The 22732-nt window shown below is 36.3% G+C and overlaps 1 protein-coding gene across 3 annotated transcripts in view; it reads left to right on the top strand.

Annotated features, from left to right (window-relative positions):
- Positions 1-17805, top strand: part of rftn1b (raftlin, lipid raft linker 1b) — a 137281-nt gene extending 119476 nt beyond the window's left edge. For all 3 annotated transcript variants that reach the window (XM_084088753.1, XM_084088752.1, XM_084088754.1), the window contains exons 9-10: positions 5478-5553; positions 9864-17805. In XM_084088753.1, the coding sequence (XP_083944879.1) occupies positions 5478-5553; positions 9864-10274 (487 nt within the window). In that variant the 3' untranslated portion in view covers positions 10275-17805. The remainder of the gene's footprint in view (positions 1-5477; positions 5554-9863) is intronic.
- The last annotated feature ends 4927 nt before the right edge of the window (positions 17806-22732 follow it).

The following is a 22732-nucleotide window of genomic DNA, read 5'->3' as shown; positions in this document are numbered from 1 at the left end:
TATTACAGTGTTATATTATAATGCCATCATATTCTGTGCAGGTAATTAGCTTACTTTGCTGTAAATAGAAAAGCCTGACAATATCACTGCTAAATACCTTTCAGTATTGTGGTATTCCGCCATGTTTCTCAGTCACACGCCTACAACTCGAAAAATCCCGAGTTTCCCACTGGTATTTACGACATCGTGGTGGCGTTCATGTGTGTTCAACTCGTAAATACGCTCTATACGAGATGACTTGAACGCACCAGTAGTGCTCGGGGTATAAAGACCTCTCAGACCTCATCGAGTCAGAACAGGACTGTTTGCTCGCCGTAATGAAATGTCAATACCAGCTAACTGATGGTTCCTGTATTAGCAAGCGGAAGCTTCCGGCGATGTCGAACTGAAGTTCACCATGTAATCTCCATCTGTCATGCGTTCCCGCACTGGCCTTTCTCTCACACGTCAGCTTTCCATCCCTGCTGATTAATTACGGGACTATTTTAAACTTTCACAAGAAGCCACAACGCAGCTATGGCTAATTAATCAAAACACTGTCCTAGATACAACAGAACCGTCACTTTTCAGTGTCTTGGAAACGGCTGGCCTTGTTTTCCTGGGTGGCGGAAAACAACATGGCAACATGTGAGTAAAACTCACGGTCCTTACTAGGGATGAAATGGTTACCGGTTTGATGCTAAACCACAATAATTAAAAAATTATTAGAGTTTCATATTTTATATTCATTAATTTTTTCATGTTCATAATTACTTCTTACTACTTACTAATAATCATTAAAACCGTATTTGAGTATCACAATTTTAAACGGTCTCATGCAACGTAGGTTTCGTTTTGTGTGAAAGCATGACGGAGGGCAGAGTGCTGAAAGAATTTATATGACAGAATGTATGAACAAATTAATTCTGTCTTTAGAAAAGTTACAAAGACATTTGCTTTCCATCTTCCCTCCGTGTAACGCCTAATAAAGTAGTGTTTATAAGCTTATTCTGCTTTGTTTACCAATATATCTGCTGTTCCATAAGCGCCACCTACTGTCAGAGAGTAGATTTACATTTTCATTCAGCATGTCTGCCGTTTTTGTTCAGACTAATGTGAAAATCGGACCAAATTTTTGTTGTTAAACAGGTAGATGGAAAATAAGCGTTGTAAAAATCTCAACAATTCAGATGTAGAATTGTTTATGGAGCAGATAACAGTAAATGTGTAATGAATCCTACTGGAGGCAAGTTGAAGTGAACCCAAATGCAACTTTAATTCCAGAACACGATCAAACATAAAACAAAGGCATGAAACTGGAAACTCAGAACAAGAGTAAGAACAAGAACAAGAAACATTCAATACTAGACAAAGACACAGGGCAACCATGAGGGCTTAAATACAGACTAATTACAAGACAAGAAACACCTGTGAACAATGATCAGACGATTAACCAATGACAAGACACATGGCAGGATCACATGACAAACAGGGAATCACATGACAAGACATAGAAACATGACAATAGGCACGTTTCCATTATAGATTTGCGCAAAACGTTTGCGTTTTTTTTCTAAATGTCGACAAAAAACTATTGCGAAATGACGGCGTTTCCATTAACCGATGTTATGCGATTAAAACTTCATTTTTTCCTCTCGCGATAAGTAAAAATCCAAAAATCATGGCAACAGACGTTGGTAGGTTTATGTACTATATCCCAGCCACTGCACTGGCCATTATTATTAATCAAAGGAGATGTGTGTGTGTTATCCAAGCATTAATGGTGAGGAACGACCCTTATTATACCTGTGAGCGGCTCATATGAGGAGTTTCTGGGTGTTTCTCCCTCATTTCTGCTTCGAGGTCTTGATTGTGGCATTTATTTGAGGTTTAGAATCCATTATTCCTGTAATTCTTTTGTCTTTTATGAATTTAATAAAGAGCTCTGTCTCGTATTCTGTCCAAACACACCGCGTCATCTACGTCAGGTGACCTGTAAATGCGCAAAAACTGTTTCCATTGCAGTTTTGCGAAATATTTCTTTTTCGAACTGCCTGAAAAAACCCCTCGTACGAGCGGAAAAACTTTTTTGCGATAAATGGGAGTTTGTGCGAAATTGACGTGTTTCCATTGGGCGTATTTTCAATTCGCAATTTTAATTTGTGCAATTTGAAGGGTAATGGAAACGCGGCTACTGACAAGAGCAAGAAACAAAACCCAAAACGTGACAAAATGCCTATAAATCATAAAACTTTAGGCTAAATTTCCAGTATATTTCAACTAGGCCTATACCGTGATAATATTGATAACCGCGATCATTTTGGTCACTCTAGTACTTGCATAATATGTCACTAAAATGATCACCAGTATTGGTGAAGCTACTTTAAAACTGTAAATTAATCTACATGATATGTCTAAATGACAAGCAAACTACTGTTTTGAAGAATTGCACTACTGTTCAAAAATTAGGGTCAGTGTGATTTGTTTTACTGACAGTAATTTCTATTTCAAATCAATGTTGATCTTTTGAATTTCCGATTCATCAAAGAATCTTGACACGTAAAAATGAAACACGGTTTCCACAAAAATATGAGGCAGCACAAGAATGCAGATGAGTTTGTTTATCAGCATCTCTGTAATATTCCCACATTGATATGCATCACGCCGTACCGAACGCTTGTACATTCATTACATTCAAAAATGCTGAAGTTACCATTCAATTAAGCCCTTAATGACGGGGATTGTCGTGTGCCTTAGTTTGGATGCTGGCGAGACTGAAGACCAGAGCTGTAATTTCACCGTCCCACTCGTTTACATTTTAATGGACTGAGGCTTGCAGGAATCCAGCTTTTCTCTTTGATTTAAGCAGGAAACACTTGAATAAATATACAGTTCCTTGACAAGCAAGAAAATGGGAAGTGGGAGAAAAAAAAAAAATCAAAGCAGGGACGATTTAGACATTTGGTATTGATTGCAAGCTTATGCCAGAGATGCAGAGGCACGTTTGATTCGTAGCAGCAGAGTCGTAAAGAGAAACACAGAGCGTGAGAAAGATTGAGAGTGTTTAGTAACACATCTCCATCTTCTCTGAAGATTAAACGGCTTAACCGAACTGTGTTTTATCAACTTTTTAAACGTGCATTCATTCACCCCAAAACTGCTAAACTCTCACCACACTCGATGATGTGCAGCTTCCTTCTCTACATTAGCCCTGGCAAGACGGCAAGAAAGAGAGATTTAGTCATCACAGGATTTCACAAAACAGATATGTTATTTTGCTCATCCCTTTCAATGCCGGATGTTCCCACAGCGCTCACGGCTAAAATATTTAAGAAGATCTCCGGGGGGGGTTTCTTGCACCATCCAGCATTATTGGAGCTATAAATACAAGATAAGATGCTGAATAAACAAGCGCACTCTCATAAACAAGAAGTGGCTGCTATGCAAAATGTTGCATATCTGGAACAAACCACTTAAACTAGCTGGTGTAGATGACCTTTGAGTTTGTCTCGCCATGCTATGCAACAAGAAGCATATATTTTTGTCTTAAAGTCCCCCTGTGGTGGAAACCAAGTGTTGTTTATGTGTCTTTATGGTGTTTTTAATATGCTTTAAGACAAACCATGTGTAAATTCATAAGTCGACACCATTGCTGAGTAGGGCTGCACGATTATGACAAAAATCATAATTGTCGATTATTCCCTTGAAATTGTAATTGCGATTATTAATTACGATTATCACAATTTACATTGAATATATATACTGTATAGGCATATTATTATACATGTTTACTTAAAAATTGTGAACACACACACTGTCCCCCTTTACTTAACATACACATAGATTGTAAGAATATGACTAATAGTAAAGACTACTAAGAAATAAACATTAGGTCTATGCTAAAGCTATTAAATAGCAGTCCCAAACTAGCTTTTGCTAATACAATGTTGGTATGAGCCACCACAGTCATTTAAAATATAAAAAATTACACAAAGTGAAAATAAAGTGGCATTTTGGGGTTAATATTAAAACGACAGTTACCATGGTGATACACAATACTAACAAGAACTGTTAATGAAACATGGAAACTGCTCCTGGTGTATAGAATGAAAATCATCCCTGCATGCAAATCCTTCTCAGCTCACACACGACGTACCAGTAACGTGATTTATTGGTATTTTACTTTTGTGACTTACCAATTTACAACGTAACAACGTTGCATGCTCGTAGTTTCCTTTGCACTTTATACACAGCGCGCGCCGCCGCATTTGCGCGTGCAATTGAAGAGTGTGCGCTACGAACACAGTAGCCTATAACGGCTGACATGACAGGAACGTCCGTTTTTCTGAGGTGAAAGACTTTTTATTTCAGCGTACACGTACGTCGCTGTCTGGTAGTTCCTTCCTATTGTGCTGGGTTTTCTGAAGTAGTTGTGATTTGCCTCTCATAACATGCTCTAAATGCACGCAGAGTGGGTTTTTTTGTTTGTTTTTTTAATCGCGGCTTTGAACGATTACGTAATCGTGGCATCCATAATCGTAATCGCGATTAGAAATTCGATTAATTGTGCAGCCCTATTGCTGAGTATTTTCTCCTTAAAACTGCAGTGAATCAAAGACAGTCTCAAAAACACGCTTTGAAATCGCTGGTGTTTCTGACGTCACAAACTACCTTGTAACCAATCAGATCAACGTGTGATCGTCAACCAGTGGATCTCTGAGCTGAGTGAGTGAGTGGAGGCGGGGCTCATTTGCATATTCATAGAACCACGCATACTAAATGAGGCAAGGGTGTCGAGTTACATTCAAGATATTTTAAGACATGAAGGAAAAACGTTTAAATATGTAATTTTGGTGATCAAAGATGATTTTAAGGGATAAAATGATTGACTACAGGGGGACTTTAAAATATATATATATATATATATATATATATTTGCACTGAAAATATTATTTTTTAATGTAAATTAATATAATCTAGTTGGATATGATGCAAATATTTACTTTTAGCAAACGGCCCTCAGTCGAGTTTGATTTTTGGCCCTTCATATTAAAAAGTTTGGGAACTTAAAATTCTATTTCAAGGAATATCACAATTTTTCTTTCATGTTTTAATTCCAGTGTTAAACCTCTGTGCAGAACTTTGTTTGCTAAAAATTTAAAATGAATTTTTCATTTTTATTTGAATACATTATAAATTTTGTAGATTTAATTTGTTGATGTTGAACAAGTGTTTTTACATCGTACGTTTCATTATTTCAATTAATTAGACATGCTTATTGATTACTAAAATTTCATTTAACCAGTAGAACAGAATCCAGAAAAAAAAAAATTAAATGGAAGGGGAAAAAAGGGAATCCAGAAAAATTTAAATGTAAAAAATGGAATTTGGGAAAAATAAAATAGAGGGGCTCTAGACCCGGACCAAGCAGTGTGGCTGTAGTTTAATCACATCTAGATCTCTCACTACTCTGACTCTGCTGCTTCTCTCTCATCCAGTGACGGAAGTTTGGCCACCAAACAGATCGTTTTCCTCCAGAGGCCGATGTTGCCTCGCAAGAAGAAAGAATCCAAGGTGAGTGAACTCTTATTCCAGACGCACTTACTGACATACTGATGTCAGACACACACACACACACACACACACACACACACTCAAACACACACACACTCTCACACACTCACTCACACTCACTCACACACACACACACACACACTCAAACACACATACACACACACTCTCACACACACACTCTCAAACACACACTCTCACACACACACTCAAACAAAACACACACACACTCTCAAACATACACACACTCACTCACACACACTCACTTACACACTCTCAAACACAAACACTCACACACTCTCACTCACATACTCTTAAACACACAGTCACACACACACTCACTCACACACTCAAACAAACACTCACACTCTTAAACACACACACACTCACTCACACACTCACTCACACACACACTCACTCACACACTCACTCACACACACACACTCTCACACACACACTCTCACACACACACTCACTCACACACACTCACTCACACACACTCACTCACACACACTCACTCTCACACACACACTCTCACACACACACTCACTCACACACACTCACTCACACACACTCACTCACACACACTCACTCACACACACACACACACACACACACACACACACACACACAAACACACACACACACTCACTCTTAAACACACACACACACACACACTCACTCACACACACTGCCCGGCTGAAACATGCACATATAGTGTGTGTTCGCAGTGTTTTTACAGCGTTCAGGCATTTCATTAAATCACCACATAAAATGGGGCAAAAAAGCACAAGACGCTTGAACAGAATATTGCATAATTTAAACAAAGATTTAACTCCATGTCACTTCAAAGAACACCAGAGCGAGTGTGTGTGTGTGTGTGTAGTGGGTGTTACTGCGTGTCTGGTTTGCCTGAAGATATTTATTTACATGGCAGTGTTGTCTTTTTACATTTTTATATTTTTTTGTAAGAAAGGGCCAATGCAAATGCGCTGTGCTAAGCTTGTCAGATTCATACGCAGTTCAATGTCTTGTAAATTCATATTCACAACCATAACAAACTGAAGACGAGAATCTAAATCAACTTTTTCCAAAAAGAAAAATGTCACGTGGCATGCAAGAGCTTCAGGTCCCATGATGCATCTCACTGAGGAATCCACAGATACCGGTTTAACATTCAGCGTATTCATAAGTGCAAGACAGCTTTGAACGCTTTTATAAATCACAATGATCTGTGGTTTACTATACTTGAAGGAAATGGGCTTAAAAACTAAAGGGTTGCCGAGACTGACAGCAGAGCGAATGGTGAGAGCATCAAAACGTTAAGAAATACTTTATGCAAATCAGGGGTGGAGACCGATGGACGACAGCCAATCACAGCATTTTTCAACGGTGTTGGTTCAGAAAGTATTTTTTTCCACTCATTTCTCCAATAGAGAGCCTAAGTCCCTCCCCTTCCGGCTGACCACCGTGGGACCTTACTTCGGAAAAATATTGTATGGTAGTCAATGGCGCGAGACAACAAATATTTTGATCTCGTTTGAATTGTGCCCTGAATTACACATATGATGTTTGTCAATTTAAAATATACATTTTAAAGTCAAGAAAGTCGCAGTTTGATGTAAAACTGTTGAGGTATAAGACTGTGAAAATGCGTAATTACAGAGACTACAAACCCAAAAGGCGCATGTGACGTCACCTTTTCTCTCAATGAATGAAGCTAACTTTACTGAAGCTAACGTCTGTCTGTTTCTATAGTCTTACGTTATAATCGTAACGTTACGCCGTCATGCCTGAGTGTTTTGTACCAGACTGCACACATACGAGCAACGGATGGTGACGTACATATAGTGCGAGACGAGAGATGTAGTTCATTGAGCGATTTTCACACAAAACTAAATGTTACTCTTCTGTTTTATGACAAACTGCGACTTTCTTGACTTTCATAATTATCTTTTAAATTGACAAACATCATATGTGTAATTCAGGGCACAGTTCAGACGGAATAAAAAGATAAGTTGTCTCTCGCCATTGACTACCATACATATTTTTTCCGAAGTAAGGTCCCATGAGCCGGAAGCGGAGGGGAGGGACTTAGGCTCTCTATAGGGATTGCAAAAAAAGTCTTCGTTAAAGCATTTTAGTCCATGAACCAAAGCAACGAGGAGAATCACAACATTACAAACTTTGATTTGAAGCAAAAAAGTATTTGAAAATCAGACAAAAATACAAAGACTGTATTTAGTGGCACTACACTACAAGAACTACAATCCCATGAAGCATTGCGAACAGTTTAATCGAGTTACAAATGATAGAGAAATATCAAACTATGCATTTAAAAAATGTTGATTATATATACATAAACAATGTATTGCAAATGTATTGCAAAATATGCATTGAAATATAGTTTGAGAGCGAAGGAATATCGACTTGATTCCGTCATTCGCAGTGCTTCATGGGAGTGGGCGGAGCTAAATAGCTCTTTTGGCAAGTTTTGCTTGTTTCAGCTCTCTGATTGGTGGAATTTTCTGTACAGCATTATGGGTAATGTAGTTTTTCACCTAGAATTCCGCTGTTTACTATAAAACTAAGGTGAAAACATGCGGGCTGACTGCTTCAACAAAAGCAATAACATCGATTGACAACCTCGTAGCTCACAGTAGGGCTGACTTTAACGGTTTATAAGTTATTGTTAAAAAAAAGAAAGAAAATTCCCTATAGAGAAAATGAATGGAGTTTTTGCCATCTATTATCATACACTCACACACAGTATACAGAGAGAGAGGTTATGGTGGAGCATGAAAGGCTTTTTGACACTTACTCACACCGTACAGTCGATGGCGGGTCCAGACTCGACTCATTCACGGGTGGCGTGACCAAAGTTCTGTCACTGTTGATGTCCGGTTTTTCAAACACAGTGTTATTATATGAAGCACCTGTTGACTAATCTGGTTTCAGACAGTTTTCCGACACAGCAAAACGCGACGTGTAATTATTTATTTCACGGCTCTCTGGACTTGACGTTTGATTAATCAATCGCGGCATCCAACGGTCTCATATATCTGTGTCCATAGCAACGCCGTCATCTGCTCTCCCGGTTAACTGAAATTGGCGCCACTTTTGCGTCTTTCGCGCGCTCATACACACGTGACGCAACTAGCGCCATCTTGCGTCTCGGTTATCGATTACAGTAAAAATCACCTCAGGCCAGGGAACTTGAGAATTAATATTACTGGAATATTTTTGCAGTGCTTTTAGTCTGGTTAGTAGGCTGAATGGTTTGTACATTGTAATGGACTGTTATTTCTTTGATTTTTAAGATAATTTAGGCTAAAGGTAGATCATTTCAATTTAAATAAATAACAACTAAGATAAATGATTGCCCTCAGAGAGGAAATTATTTTCCCCAGTGGGTTCATACATAACACAAACACACAATAGCCCATGGGCGTCGGAAGAAAAGAAAAAGTGGGTGGGTCCTCCCCCAGAAAAATGTTACTGGAGTAAATACCATTTCATGTAGGCTATTCTGGTGCCTTTTAATTAAAACAACCCAGGTGAAAAAGACGTACTATTAAATATATAAAAAATGTACTTGAGTATGTTTTTAGTACAATACAAATATACTTTAATGCATTTTTAATACATTTAACAGTACAGCCTATATATATATGTGTGTGTGTGTGTGTGTGTGTGTGTGTGTGTTTATAAGAATTTAAATTTAAAATTTATTTAGCAAAATGAAATGAAATATACAGTATGTATAATTCATGATTTCATTTTTACTGCTAAATAACTAAACTCAGCAATAAAAAAAATGTAAATAAAAAAATGAAAACACAACATAATGCTATATATATATATATATATATATATATATATATATATATATATGATTTGTAATAAATATTACCTATTATTTATATTATATATTATGGTATATATATAAAATAAAATGTATGATGTAATTTTATAAATGTATAAAAAAGTAGATATATTACATGTTGCAGTGTTTTTTTAATGAATTATAAAATAATTAATACATTTAAATAAATGAAAAAAAAAAAAATCTACAAAAAATAGGCAATCAGAATTTTGATAAAAAGAGTGTACATAAATTGTACTTTTTTTATTGATCATGGAAGCAGTGATTCATAAAATGATGATAAAATAGCCTAATGGGAAAGCATTATAACCAAGCACACTTTTTAAAGAGGCAATTCGTGAAATATGTATCTGTATTTTAGGTCCATCTCATTATCTTTTTATTAAAAAAAAGTTTTAAAACTCTCTGTCGACATTGTCTATTTCAGAAAGTCATCTTTAAAGCACGGAACAAGTCCAACAAGAACTCCGTCAAAGACGCACCAAAGAACAAGAAGAAGAAAGAGAAAGAGACAAGTGATCAAAAGAGCAGCGACGGAGCCGAGAAGAGCACAGAAGACACGAACACAAGCATGAACGAGCGACGGGGGGAAAACCTGAATAATGAGGCTGAAGTGCAGAGAGAACCGGGAGAGGAAGGGAATGAGACAGAGGCGACAGGAAGTGATGTCACGGCTGGCGGGGAGAAACAGGAAGCAGGAAGTAGCGAAAGAGATGGAAACGCTGAGGTAAACGAGAGTTGTGTGAAAACTGAAGCTGAAATGGGGTCGGATAAAGACACGGGACGAGAGGAAGAGGAAGTGGACAAACAGGAAGACGGCTCAGCCAATCAGGATTGAGGATGCGCTCAACACACCTGGCCAATGGAAGTGGGCCTTTATGAATGTTAAAATGATATACCTTGCAAAAAAAAAAAAAAATCTCTCAATATTTTGTCTTGTCCAGTATCTAAACATCCCTAAAACAAGATCAATTCACAAGGGATTGTAACGTTGCCGCCTTACATTTTTTAAGTACACTCAACTTGGATGTTTAAGTCATTTCAACTTAAATTACATTGAAAATGTAAAAAATTCAAAATGAGTTAAAGCAATGTAAAAAACATATGTTATCATAACTTATCGATCATGTCATTTTTAGGGCTGGACAACAAGCGATTAATCACATCCAAAATAAAAGTTTGTGTTTACATAATATATGTGTGTAATGTATAATTATTTTGTATATATAAATACACACATATTTCAGAAATATTTGCATGTATATAAATTTATACATAATTTAAATTATATATACATATAAATATTTGATATATAAATAACACATTTTTCTTAAATATATACATGCATGTGTGTATTTATATATACAAAATACATTGTATTATACACATATATTATGCAGACACAAACTTATATTTTGGATGCGATTAATCGTTACCCACTGCCCAGCATTAATAACTTTACTTGCCAATGCAGTAGGAAACAATAAACGTCATAATATCTTGTTTTAATAATGTTTAGATACCCAAGACAGAGACAAAACTACTGTTGACGTGGTGAAGCTTAGAGTTTCAGACTGTCACGCAAACACCTCGACCAATACTGAACGTTTAACTCGGGCGATAGCATCTTTAAACGAGCCGAAGGACTCCGGGATCCTGGAAGAGGGAGGACAGATGGGAAGAGATTGCTATCGGTAAATGCACTGGATGGGAAAACCACATTAATATTTAGTCGATGAGCCCAGAGGGACTCGAGGATACAGTTGCGAGAAGCAATCTATTGTGATGTATATGGTGCATTTGTTTGTGTATGTTTTTGTTTACATTTATATTAATATTTCATGTCACCGTCCAAAACAAAAAGGTCAGATTCTCTAAATTTTAAGAGAAACATACTAATATTGCTGTTAAAGTTTGTTGGGGGCTTTTTGTAAGTTTGTCCGTTAACTTTTTTGGTTTGGTTTAAAGGAATAAGTTCAAAACGCAGAAATGAAAAATCTGTCATCATTTATTCACACTCATGTTGTTCCAAACCTAGTCATGATTATGAGAAATTGACATGCTAAGTTATAGTTTTGAGATAAAATGTTGAAATTATCACATGCACAAATTTTAATTGTATAGTAAAATTCCCACTGGGAGGAGACCCCGGGGAAGACCTAGGACACGCTGGAGGGACTATGTCTCCCGGCTGGCCTGGGAACGCCTCGGTGTCCCCCAGAAGAGCTGGAGGAAGTGTCTAGGGAGAGGGAAGTCTGGGGCCCCGGATAAGCGGAAGAAGATGGATGGATGGATGGATGGATGGATGGATAGTAAAATTCCATCAACTTGAATTGAATAATCCTTACATTTTCATATTAGGAATTAATATGAATTAATTAGGAACTAGTAAAACAACTAGAGCTTAATAAAACATTTTGTGTAAATCCTAATGGAATAAGGGAATTGGTCATTTCGTTTATGTGATTCGTATTCATAAAAAAATTTAAAAAAAAATGAAAATATGTTTAAATTTATGAATATGAATCACATAAACTAAATGGTCTATTCTTTAAATCCATTAATATTTATACAAAATGTTTTATTTAGCTTTAGGGTTTTTTATTCATTTTAAATTCTATGAATAATATGCAAGGATGGTTCAATTCAATTTGATGGAATTTTACTATACAATTAAAATTCGTAAATCTTTAAAAAAAAAAGACTTACCCATTTTTTTTTATTTTTTTTTTTGAGTGTACTAAGTCATAATTATAAGGGGAACAAATCTGACATAAAATATGATTTTTTTTTCTTATGTGGCCATAATCCAGCTCATCACATAAATATATTATTTTACCCTGTATTTGTGCATACACTATATTTTTATGCTTATTAGAATATTGCATTGTTTTCTTAGCCACAAGATAAATTAATAAATCATCCACTGAATGTCTGTGCAACAAATGGTGATTAAATGATGACAGAATCATCATCATTAGGGTGAATTATTCCTTTTAAAAGAGGCAGATGGTGTAACAAGCTCGAGTTTCGGTCCAGTTGGGCTTCACTTCACTTTTACACTGAGACAAGCTGCTATAGCAAATGTTTTCAGTATTTCTCTGAAAGCAATGAAGCATCGCAAGTGATTTAGATTTTTCCCTGCTTTAGTTTAAGCAGCTTTTCCTTGTGTTAGAAACAGCAGAAGGTGTGTTTATACGCACATTAACTCACTGACACTTGCTAATGTTCACCTCATGATGTTCATTCTGACCCCTGATCCTGATCCAGATCCTGATCCTGATCCTGATCCAGAAAACTGACACTGATTTTATTTTATTTTCTTTACTAATTCATCAACATGAAATCAAAATGAACCATATCCTGCTTAAAATAGCAAGAGCGCGATGTGGCACATGTGTGCATTGACCAGAATGAAACAAGAAATGGTTAAAACATTGCACAGAATTCATAAAGATACTGACAGTTTCTATTCTGAAAATTGCATGGGGGCGAAAATCCATGAGTGAAACTTCACAGTGTTTCAGACCGCCGTCAATTTTCAATTTGCATGAGAAAATAAGTGGATATAAGTGGATAATCCACAACAGAAGGTTGTGATGCAGGATAGAGGGGTTATTTCATGACCATGATGTTATTAGCCTGATCATCTGGGATGTTTCAGATTTAAAGTGAGCAACAGAAAAGCAGGACGACGGCTTTTATTAATGAGGTGAACATGGCAGAAATCACATCCCATAATCCAACTCAATCACAAGAATATGGGTTCAGATTGAACGCATTATCCTGTCTGACTCGCGGTTTTGGTTTTTCATTTAAAAACGAACAAAAAGGCTGTGTGTTAAAGAAAAAATATTCATTGCTTATTATATTCATCCTATTATCTCACACAGAAGTCTCTTTAAAATCAATCAGCTTTCTGTTGGTCAACGCAAAATCGTTCGCTCTCGTGTGAAATTCTTGATCGTGTGGATTCCTCCTGAAATTACAGTTCTGTGGAAAGATAATTGCGACTTTTTATCTCACAATTGCGAGTTTAAATAAACTCGCAATTCTGACTTTATATCTCGCAATTCTGATTTATATCTCGCAATTCTGATTTATATCTCACAATTCTGACTTTATATCTCACAATTGCAAGTTTAAATAAACTCGCAAAAAGTCAGAATTTAAATAAACTCGCAATTCTGACTTTATCTTGCAATTCTGACTTTATATCTCGCAATTCAGACTTTATCTTGCAATTCTGAGTTTTTATCTCACAATTGCAAGTTTAAATAAACTCGCAAAAAGTCAGAATTTAAATAAACTCGCAATTCTGACTTTTTTCCTTCACAATTGCGAGTTTACATCGTGTGATATAAAGTCGTAATTGTGTCGAAATTGCAAGAAAAAAGTCGTAATTGCCAGTTTATTTCTCACAATTCTGACTTTATAACATGCAATTACGACTTTATATCACACGATGAAAACTCGCAATTGTGAGATCAAAAGTTGCAAACCTTTTATTTTTTTTATTTTTTTTTCATTCTGTGGCAGAAAACAAGTTTCCACACAATAGTATACTTAGTATACCATACTTAGTCAGACTTAAAATGTCATTACATTAGTTAAAATATAAAACGAACGGCATTTACTTGAAAATAAAAAGAGTGCAAGCACACATTAAAATAAAAAATAAAAATAAAAACATTGCACAAAAAGTTCTAAACCACTTTCTGGTTATCAAATGTTAGCCTGTACAAATAATGTGCATTACAGTCGGCATCAAACGCTATTGTCGTAGCGAGTGAAATGCTTCTTGGAACGAGAGCAAATGTGGGCGGAGCTTGATTGTGTCTGTGGGGAATTGATTGGATGGTAGTGGTTTGCTATTGGCTGATCTCGTGTGAGTGACAGGTTATAGCTCCGCCCTCATCATCAGAGAAGAGAGACGAGGGGAAGTTATTCTGATTCAAGATTACATGAATTTAACACAATTATGATGTGCACAGAAAAAAAAAATTCTAGGCTAATAATTAATATTCCATTTAAGCATAAGAATAGTCAATTTTGATATCTCAGTCATTTTGATTTCATGTTAACACAGTCCACCTCACCTGAGCTGTAGCCTATATGTGTTTTCCATGAAGTCAGCATTGTTGTGTTGGCGTCTGGTTGTATTTATAATCTGGTTTGGCAGTGTCAGGGTTTTTCCAGTGTGTGTGTGTGTGTGTGTGTGTGTGTGTGTGTGTGTGTGTGTGTGTGTGTGTGTGTGTGTGTGTGTGTGTGTGTGTGTGTGTGTGTGTGTGTGTGTGTGTGTGTGTGTGTGTGTGTGTGGTTCTGCATTAGCTCTTATGGCCAGCGGGCTCACGTTTAAAATCATAATGGCTTTTCCGCTCCGTCCGCCTGCTGGGAGAAACATCTCAAACTCGACGTTCCTCATGATCATATGCGCTTTAAAGACGTTCACTTGGTTTCCTTGCATGTCTTGTTTTCAGAGCGGCTTCTGACACACTGTCATTATAATTGTGCTTTTGTCACAACGCTGTTGTTTGACTGGAGCTGGAGGGGAAAGGCCTTGTTTATTCTTTTAATACATCAGACACATTCAGCAGAGACAAAGACATTTTCAACACATGCACTCTTAGAAGAAAAGGCTCTGTATACATCAATCTAACAAATGCTGGGCTGTTTCAACCCATGTTTGGGTCAAATATGGACTAACCCAACCGTTGGGTTTCAAAATTGTGACCCTGGATCACAAAACCAGTCTCGAGTCGCACGGGTTTATTTGTGACAATAGATAAAAAAATACATTGCATGGGTCAAAATTATCGATCTAATCAAAAATCATTAGGATATTAAGTAAAGATCATGATCCATAAATATATTTTCTAAATTTCCTACCTTAAATATATCAAAAATGTATTTTTGTGAGTGAATGCAACACAATCGTGAACATAAATGAACAACTTTAAAGGAGATTTTCTCAATGTTTTGATTTTTTTGCACCCTCAGATTCCAGATGTTCAATAGTTGTATCTCGGCTAAATATTGTCTATCCTAACAAACTACACATCAATGGAAAGCTTATTTATTCAGCTTTCAGATTATGTATAAATCTCAATAAATAAAAGAAATTACCCATAAGACGGTTTTGTGGTCCAGGGTCACAATTTAATAAAAACAAATGTAAACCAATTCTCGGGTTTGTCCATATTTGACCCAAACATGGGTTGAAACAACCCAGCATTTTATAGTGTGTAGAAGCTTAAAGGGTTCCATCATTATATCAATTTATTTTTAATTTCGTAAACATACTTTATCACAAGAATAAAAATGTAATGCGCAATAATTTAAGACATTTCTCCTTATATTGAGCCATTTTAGCAGCAAGAGCCCTAGAGCCTTTATTTACGAGCGTGTTGAATCTCACACACACATATTTTTCAAGCATTATTTTTCTGCATATCACAAGGCCAATGTGGACTCTACGTAAAATCCACAGAAATGAGATTAAAACATGGTGAAATGTGTTAAAGCAGAGCTGAGAGGTCTATCAAATAAAAAAAAACATTACATTTTTTAAATGAATAAAGGAAGAGTTTGTGAATGCCGGGCGTTCCCGTTCCTGTGGACATCTGTGTGTGCAGATCCTGCTTAACTCTGACAGACTGTAATTATGTTACAGTATGTGCCAGTGTGCGTACTGTACTTCTCCTGCTAGTATGCGTCCTGTCAGCGTCTGTTCTGATAAGCTTGGCTTGTGCGCTCCATCATCTAGATTTAGTTCCTCGACTGAGTAAAATAAATAAACTCGCAATTCTGATTTTTTTCCCTCAGAATTCTGACTTTATATCATGCAAGTCTGAGATAAATAGTCTAATTGTGACATATGACATAATTCTGTGGCAGAAACAAGCTTCTATATCAACTGTAGCTCTCATTAGAGTATTAGTAGACTGTAGGTTATAGTTCAGGTTAATAGAATAAGTCGACATGTAGTTGTAAAGTTTCTTATATCTGTTTAGGAGCATCAAAATAAAGAGTTAGCAGATATTAAGTCGACTAATACTCTAATGACTGATAGTTGACACGTTATAGTTAGTATGTCTAAAGTGGACTATCGAAATAAAGTGTTACTACCATTTTAAATTTGCATAAAATAAAGCTCAACACGAGTAAAGATCTGTTACACACGGCCTTGAGTGGATTACCGCTTTTATAAACGCAAACATAACAAATTTAAGACATCTAGTTATAGATATACATTGTACACGACCGTTCAAAAGATTTAGATCATAAAGGTTGTTTTATTTTAAAAACATATTTATAATGTTACAAAAGATTCCATTTAACTAAAAGCTGTCTTTTGAACTTTCTATTCATCAAAGAATCCTGAAAAATGGAAGATAATAATAATAATAATTGATAATAATAATCATAAATGTTTCTTGACCATCAAATCATATTAGAAGGATCATGTGACACTGAAGACTGGAGTAATGATGCTGAAAATTCAGCTTTGATCACAGGAATAAATTACACTTTACTGTATATTCACATAGAAAACAGTCATTTTAAATTCTAATAATATTTAACAATTTTTACTGTATTTTGCTCAAATAAATGCAGCACAAGAGACTTTTCCTGACCTCAAACTTTTGAACGATAGTGTAAATATGTGTACATGCAGACAATTTAGTGCATATTGCAAAAAAAATATATCAAACACAGCTTTTGTTTCACCCTCAAACCCTGTTAAACAAATACACACAGCCGCTATACATTTCTGAAAGACGTTGAATGTTCAAATAATTCATTTGTCGACTCTATGTGGTTTAACCCGCTGGCAGTGATGGATGGTTATTGGTTAGCGTGTAAAAGTGACATTTACGGCCCACTGTTTTTTCTCCCTTGCAGATTCAAATGCACACAATAGCAGGGCATGACATCAGCGAGATTATAAATCCGGTCTATAGGCCTGCGGGGTCAAAGGTCGCAATAAAACACGCCATTAGAGGAAAACAAGGATGTGGAAGAAATGATGAGGCCGGATCAGTGATGCCGAGCAATATTTACCCCATATACTCTAAGAAACGTGTCAGTTCATCAGTTATATAACAGGTTTTCATTCCATTTCCTTTGGTTTTCAGAAGATAAGAGTCGAATGTGCTGCATTTCTGCCCTCAGACGCTCGTGTTTCTCGGAGGAATCCGCCATTTCTGCCTCTATATTCGCTGGTCGCTTCTATGATTGTCAGCCGCTGTTGTGCCATCGTGAACATCGATCAATGTTTGCCATCGTTTGTATGGACAAGCAACATGATAATGTCATCATCTGTACAATTTGTATAATATAATATAATAAATATGATTTATATTTGATTTGTTTTGGAGTTTTTATTTGCTGTACCGCTTGATAATGACTGATTGTTGACATGCAAAGTTACTTATACTTACTTAGAATGTCTAAAGTGGACCATTGAGATAGTGTAACCACACGTTTATTTGCATAAAGTAAACAAAACCTTGTGTTCGGGATCATTAAAAATTATTTTTTAGCATCTTTCATGACAATTAAGTGCATTTACCTCAATTGTATATGACAGTAATGAGAATCATCTTTGAGGAAAATGTTAATTACAAAGAAACTAGAAATGACAAAACACATTAAGGGAATGGAAATGTGCTTAATTGTTGTCAAAATACTGTTGCAATGCAATGCAATAAATAAATACATCTTAATGTCCTAAAATAGGCTTTGTTTTCTTCATGCAAAATGTAATTGGTTGTAATTTTAGGTTGAAATGAGCTTGATGTCAGCAGTCAGAATGAAACTAGCAACATTTACACTTAGCATGCACTACAAGTATGTACTATAGGAAAGTATAGACGTTAAAAAGGCAAGTAATGCAACAACGATGCATACTTCTGTTCACAACATAAAGTCATAAAGCAAGTGCTGTTTTACAAAAAAAAAGTATGCATTATATAGTGCATTATTCAGCAATATTTCATTCTGAACAACACACTGTAATGTGCAACACATGGATATGGATGCTTGTGTCTGGTACGCATTGCCACAGTCCAGCTCAGGATCATCATCAGTAAATCTGTTGAAGATCAGACACACAGACAGTCTTCAAACACACGGACCCTCGCATGAAATCAATATCCTAGAGCACGCTAATGACACTTCAGTGATGAAGAAGAGAGACGAGGACGATGAATAATGTATAGAGCATCATTATCTGCGCAGTCTTAAAGCAGGACATGTTTTAGGATTTAGTTTTGAGGGGAAAAAACAAAAGCAATTGTGAAGTAAAATCAAGCAACAAATAAGCATGTAAATCAGTCTGAAGGAACACAGTGCCATCTAGTGGCTCGAGTGTGTCGGCGCTTGTGTGTGTGTCTGCACTCGTGTGTGTGCGTGAACTTGTGTGTGTGTGTGTGTGTGTGTGTGTGTGTGTGTGTGTGTGTGTGTGTGTGTGTGCACCAAGGTTATTATAGTTTTGCTTTTTTAAATTAGTTTTTATTTTAATATCGTTTTCAATTTTGCTTTAAATTTAAGTTTAATTTTAGTTAGTTTCATTAATGGTTTTGTTAGTTTTAGTTTAGTTTTTATTTTGCAAACACATTTCTATTTAGTTTTTATTTTATTTTATTTAGTTTTAGTTTTAGTAATTATAGTTTAGCAGAGCAAACAGAACACCTCCAGGGTAGACCAAAGCGAGACGCTTAACTTCAGCACAGTTTAATGTTTGCCGAGATTACCGTTAACTCTTGTGCAGACATCTTAATAATAAAAATAAAAATAATGGTTTGAGATTGAACAAAGCACCAAATAAATGGAACTTAAAAGTATACAAGACAAACTCAGACAAACTAATTCATATTAAAGATGAAATCTTGTTAAACATAGTTCACTTTTTCAGCTGTACAGTGCATCAGAGTGACACTGGGACATACAACAACAAAACAGCTAAATTAATCTGACAGCCTGCTGTGAAGCCAGTGTGATTAAATAATGAAGTAGCCTATCTATGCAGTGTGTGTGTGTTTTTCTATCGTGGTGGGGATTTAAACCTGAATGCACACACACTCATGGGGACTCGTGTCACTGTGGGCCTAAACTGAGGAACACAAGCTTATAAATCACACAGAATGAGTTTTTTTGAAAATGTAAAAATGCAGAATGTTGTGTGTGATGGGTCGGGTTAGTGTGTGTGTGTGTGTGTGTGTGTGTGTGTGTGTGTGTGTGTGTGCGATGGGTCAGTTTAGGGGTCGGGTTAGTGTGTGTGTGTGTGTGTGTGTGTGTGTGTGTGTGTGTGTGTGATGTGTCGGTTTAGGGGTCGGGTTAGTGTGTGTGATGGGTGGGGTTAGTGTGTGTGTGTGTGTGTGTGTGTGTGTGTGTGTGTGTGTGTGTGTGTGTGATGGGTAGGTTTAGGGGTCGGGTTAGTGTGTGTGTGTGTGTGATGGGTAGGGTTAGTGTAAGGAGACAGAATATACAGTTTGTACAGTATAAAAACCATTGAAAAACCACGCTTGTGTGTGTGTGCGTGTGTGTATTTGTCTGTTTGTGTATGCGCACTTGTGTGTGTGTGTGTGTGCTTTGTCTGTTTGTGTATGCGCGCTTGTGTGTGTGTGTGTGTGTGTGTGCTTTGTCTGTTTGTGTATGCGCGCTTGTGTGTGTCTGTGTAGTGTGCATGTGTTTGTCTGTTTGTGTATGCGCGCTTGTGTGTGTGTGTGTGTGTGTGTGTGTGTGTGTGTCTGTGTAGTGTGCATGTGTTTGTCTGTTTGTGTATGCGCGCTTGTGTGTGTGTGTGTCTGTGTAGTGTGCATGTGTTTGTCTGTGTGTGTATGCGCGCTTGTGTGTGTAGTGTCCCGGTAGTGTCTCCACATGGATAATAATATTATTAGCAGAAAATCTTTTGTAAAAACAACGATAACAACAGCACCTTTCAGCCTGTCGACCTTCATGAAAGCATGACATCTCAAACATACAGTAGAAGCACATTAAAGGTATGTTTGTGCTTGACGGACTTGTTTTGCTGTTGCACGCGCGTCTCACAAATGAAACGGATTCTAAAAATGCTGCGCTCAAGTTAAAAGAAGTTCAACTTGCGTCTCATTACCTTGAGTTATTATTTCCCATTCCACTGCCACAGACGCATCCTTTATGAGCAGCTGCTCAGGACTAGTAAAGAGCTTATTAAATATGAAAACGATTATTTATTTTTGCTAATTATTATTTTATTTCAGTTAGTTTTTCAGTAACTGTTGTTAGTTTCGTTTAGTTTTAGTTTTTTATTTATTATGAATTTTTAATTTTATTTCAGTTTACGAAAATGTTTTTTGACCAATAGTTTTAGTCTTAGTTTCAGTTTTCATTTGCGAAAATAACCTTGGTCTGCACTCGTGTGAATAACAGTGTGGGAATATCCTTCATGATTCAAGGGCTTTTTACAGCACCTTTTATTTTATATTATTTTATCCAGTTTGCAGCTTTCGTATTCCTGCTTTTAATATTTATTTTTACTCTGAGTAATGTTCCATAAAAAAGGAAAACTAAAACCAATTAAAACATAGAGAAAATAATATATACATGAACTTTGAAATTAAAGCTTTTAAGCTTTTAAAAACAATGATTTAAAGTTCAAATAATATAAGTTGACAAAAGTGAGTTTTATAAAAAATATATGTATTCATTTCAACCTTTAAACCATTTTTTAAGAAAAGGAACAAGTCAAAATTATAAATGATTATGCATATTAATATAATATTCTAGATATCTTATTCTACATTTTTAATAGCAACATGCTTTTCCAACTAAATTTAGTTCATGTTTAATTCAAGCACTTTTAAGGACCTACAGGCTTCCCAGAACCCCCTGGTATGGAAGGTCAATAGGGCCAAAACTAACGTTTTAACACGTAGTTGTGTGTTAAGGCGAGACACTACAGGTGAATAGGGTGAAATTTTTAACTAGCAGATATCACCATGAAACTTTCCCAGTTGATTACCATTAAGATGAGAAAAAAAATGTATTACAAGTTTTCTCTAATTTAATGTTTAAATATGCAAATTAGGCAATATCTAATTAAATATGCGCTAATTTGCATATATTTTAAAAAAACAAAATCTGAGTATTGGATAAAGCCAGGTTAAAAATTATTTTTTCATATTAGATGGGGAAAAAATTTATGGATATCTACTTTTGTTATCCTGTAAATCAGAATATACTGTCAATAGCCTTAAAAAATAGATTTTCGCCATGTTTTTTGGAATAAAATGTTATATAACTCAGGCTAGGAATAATATATTTACAAATCCCTCTGTAAATGTCTTCATAATATAACTAGGTACAAGACTGGAAAGTTTGGTGTATATCGGTGCTACTGAAGTGGAGATTTCGGACTTGGAGTTTGAGAGAAAAGTCATTTTGAGAAAACGGGCTTTAAAGATTTATATCAGCCAATGAGATTGCGCGTTCAGCCCTTTTACTTTCACGATTGGTTGCTGATAAAAAGGAAATGACCATATTTGGATCCGACAGCATTGTACAGGAGAGAGAGAGCTTTCCAGCGGTGTGTGTGATGACAGAGAGCAGACAGCGATCGCGGAGCAGCGGGTTGATTAAGAACGCCAACTTTTGTTGAATTTATGAGAAATCTACAGACGCAAACAGTAAAGTGTAGTAAAATAAAGACCTAAATGTGTATTTCAGACTTTTTTTCACCACAAGTCTGAAAGAAGACATGTTATTGAAGACAAATAGCCCAAAATCTCAAAATTGACCCGTAAAAAAAAACGATGTTTTTGCCTGCCGTGTCTCGCCTTAACACTGCTTAAGAAGTTAGTTTCACACATTCTGGCCTGTTTGGCCTTCCATAATCTGATACCATCGTCACATATTGTAGCTCCACAGTAGGCCACTTTTTGCAGTATGTGTGTAATACAAATATCCACAAGCTAGAGCCTCATTCCCACTCGAATCTCCTGTTAAACTGTAGTTTCAGCGCTCAAAGGCAGCAGGAATCACTGTGAACGTGAACACAGTCTAGGCGGATTATCAGCGCTCTTTAATTAATGCAATGAAGCTTTTCTCTCCCCACACGCCTGCTTATCTGCGGCTGTCAGAGCCAAACTATACATCAATTAATTACCTCGATCTGCTTACTTCAGAACGCCAGTCTGAACTGAAGGATGAATCCGATCAGCAGAACGTCATCTCTCGATTAGCAGTTCGCACATGCTTCACGATATGAGAAGTGTTATGGAAATTACTAAAGTAGTGGGCCGTTCCCTCCAT

This window comes from Abramis brama (assembly GCF_963993115.1).
Source record: "Abramis brama genome assembly, chromosome: 17".
Taxonomy (NCBI): Eukaryota; Metazoa; Chordata; class Actinopteri; order Cypriniformes; family Leuciscidae; genus Abramis; species Abramis brama.
Note: the sequence above shows the minus strand (reverse complement) of the source record. Positions and strands in the feature narration are given on the sequence as shown.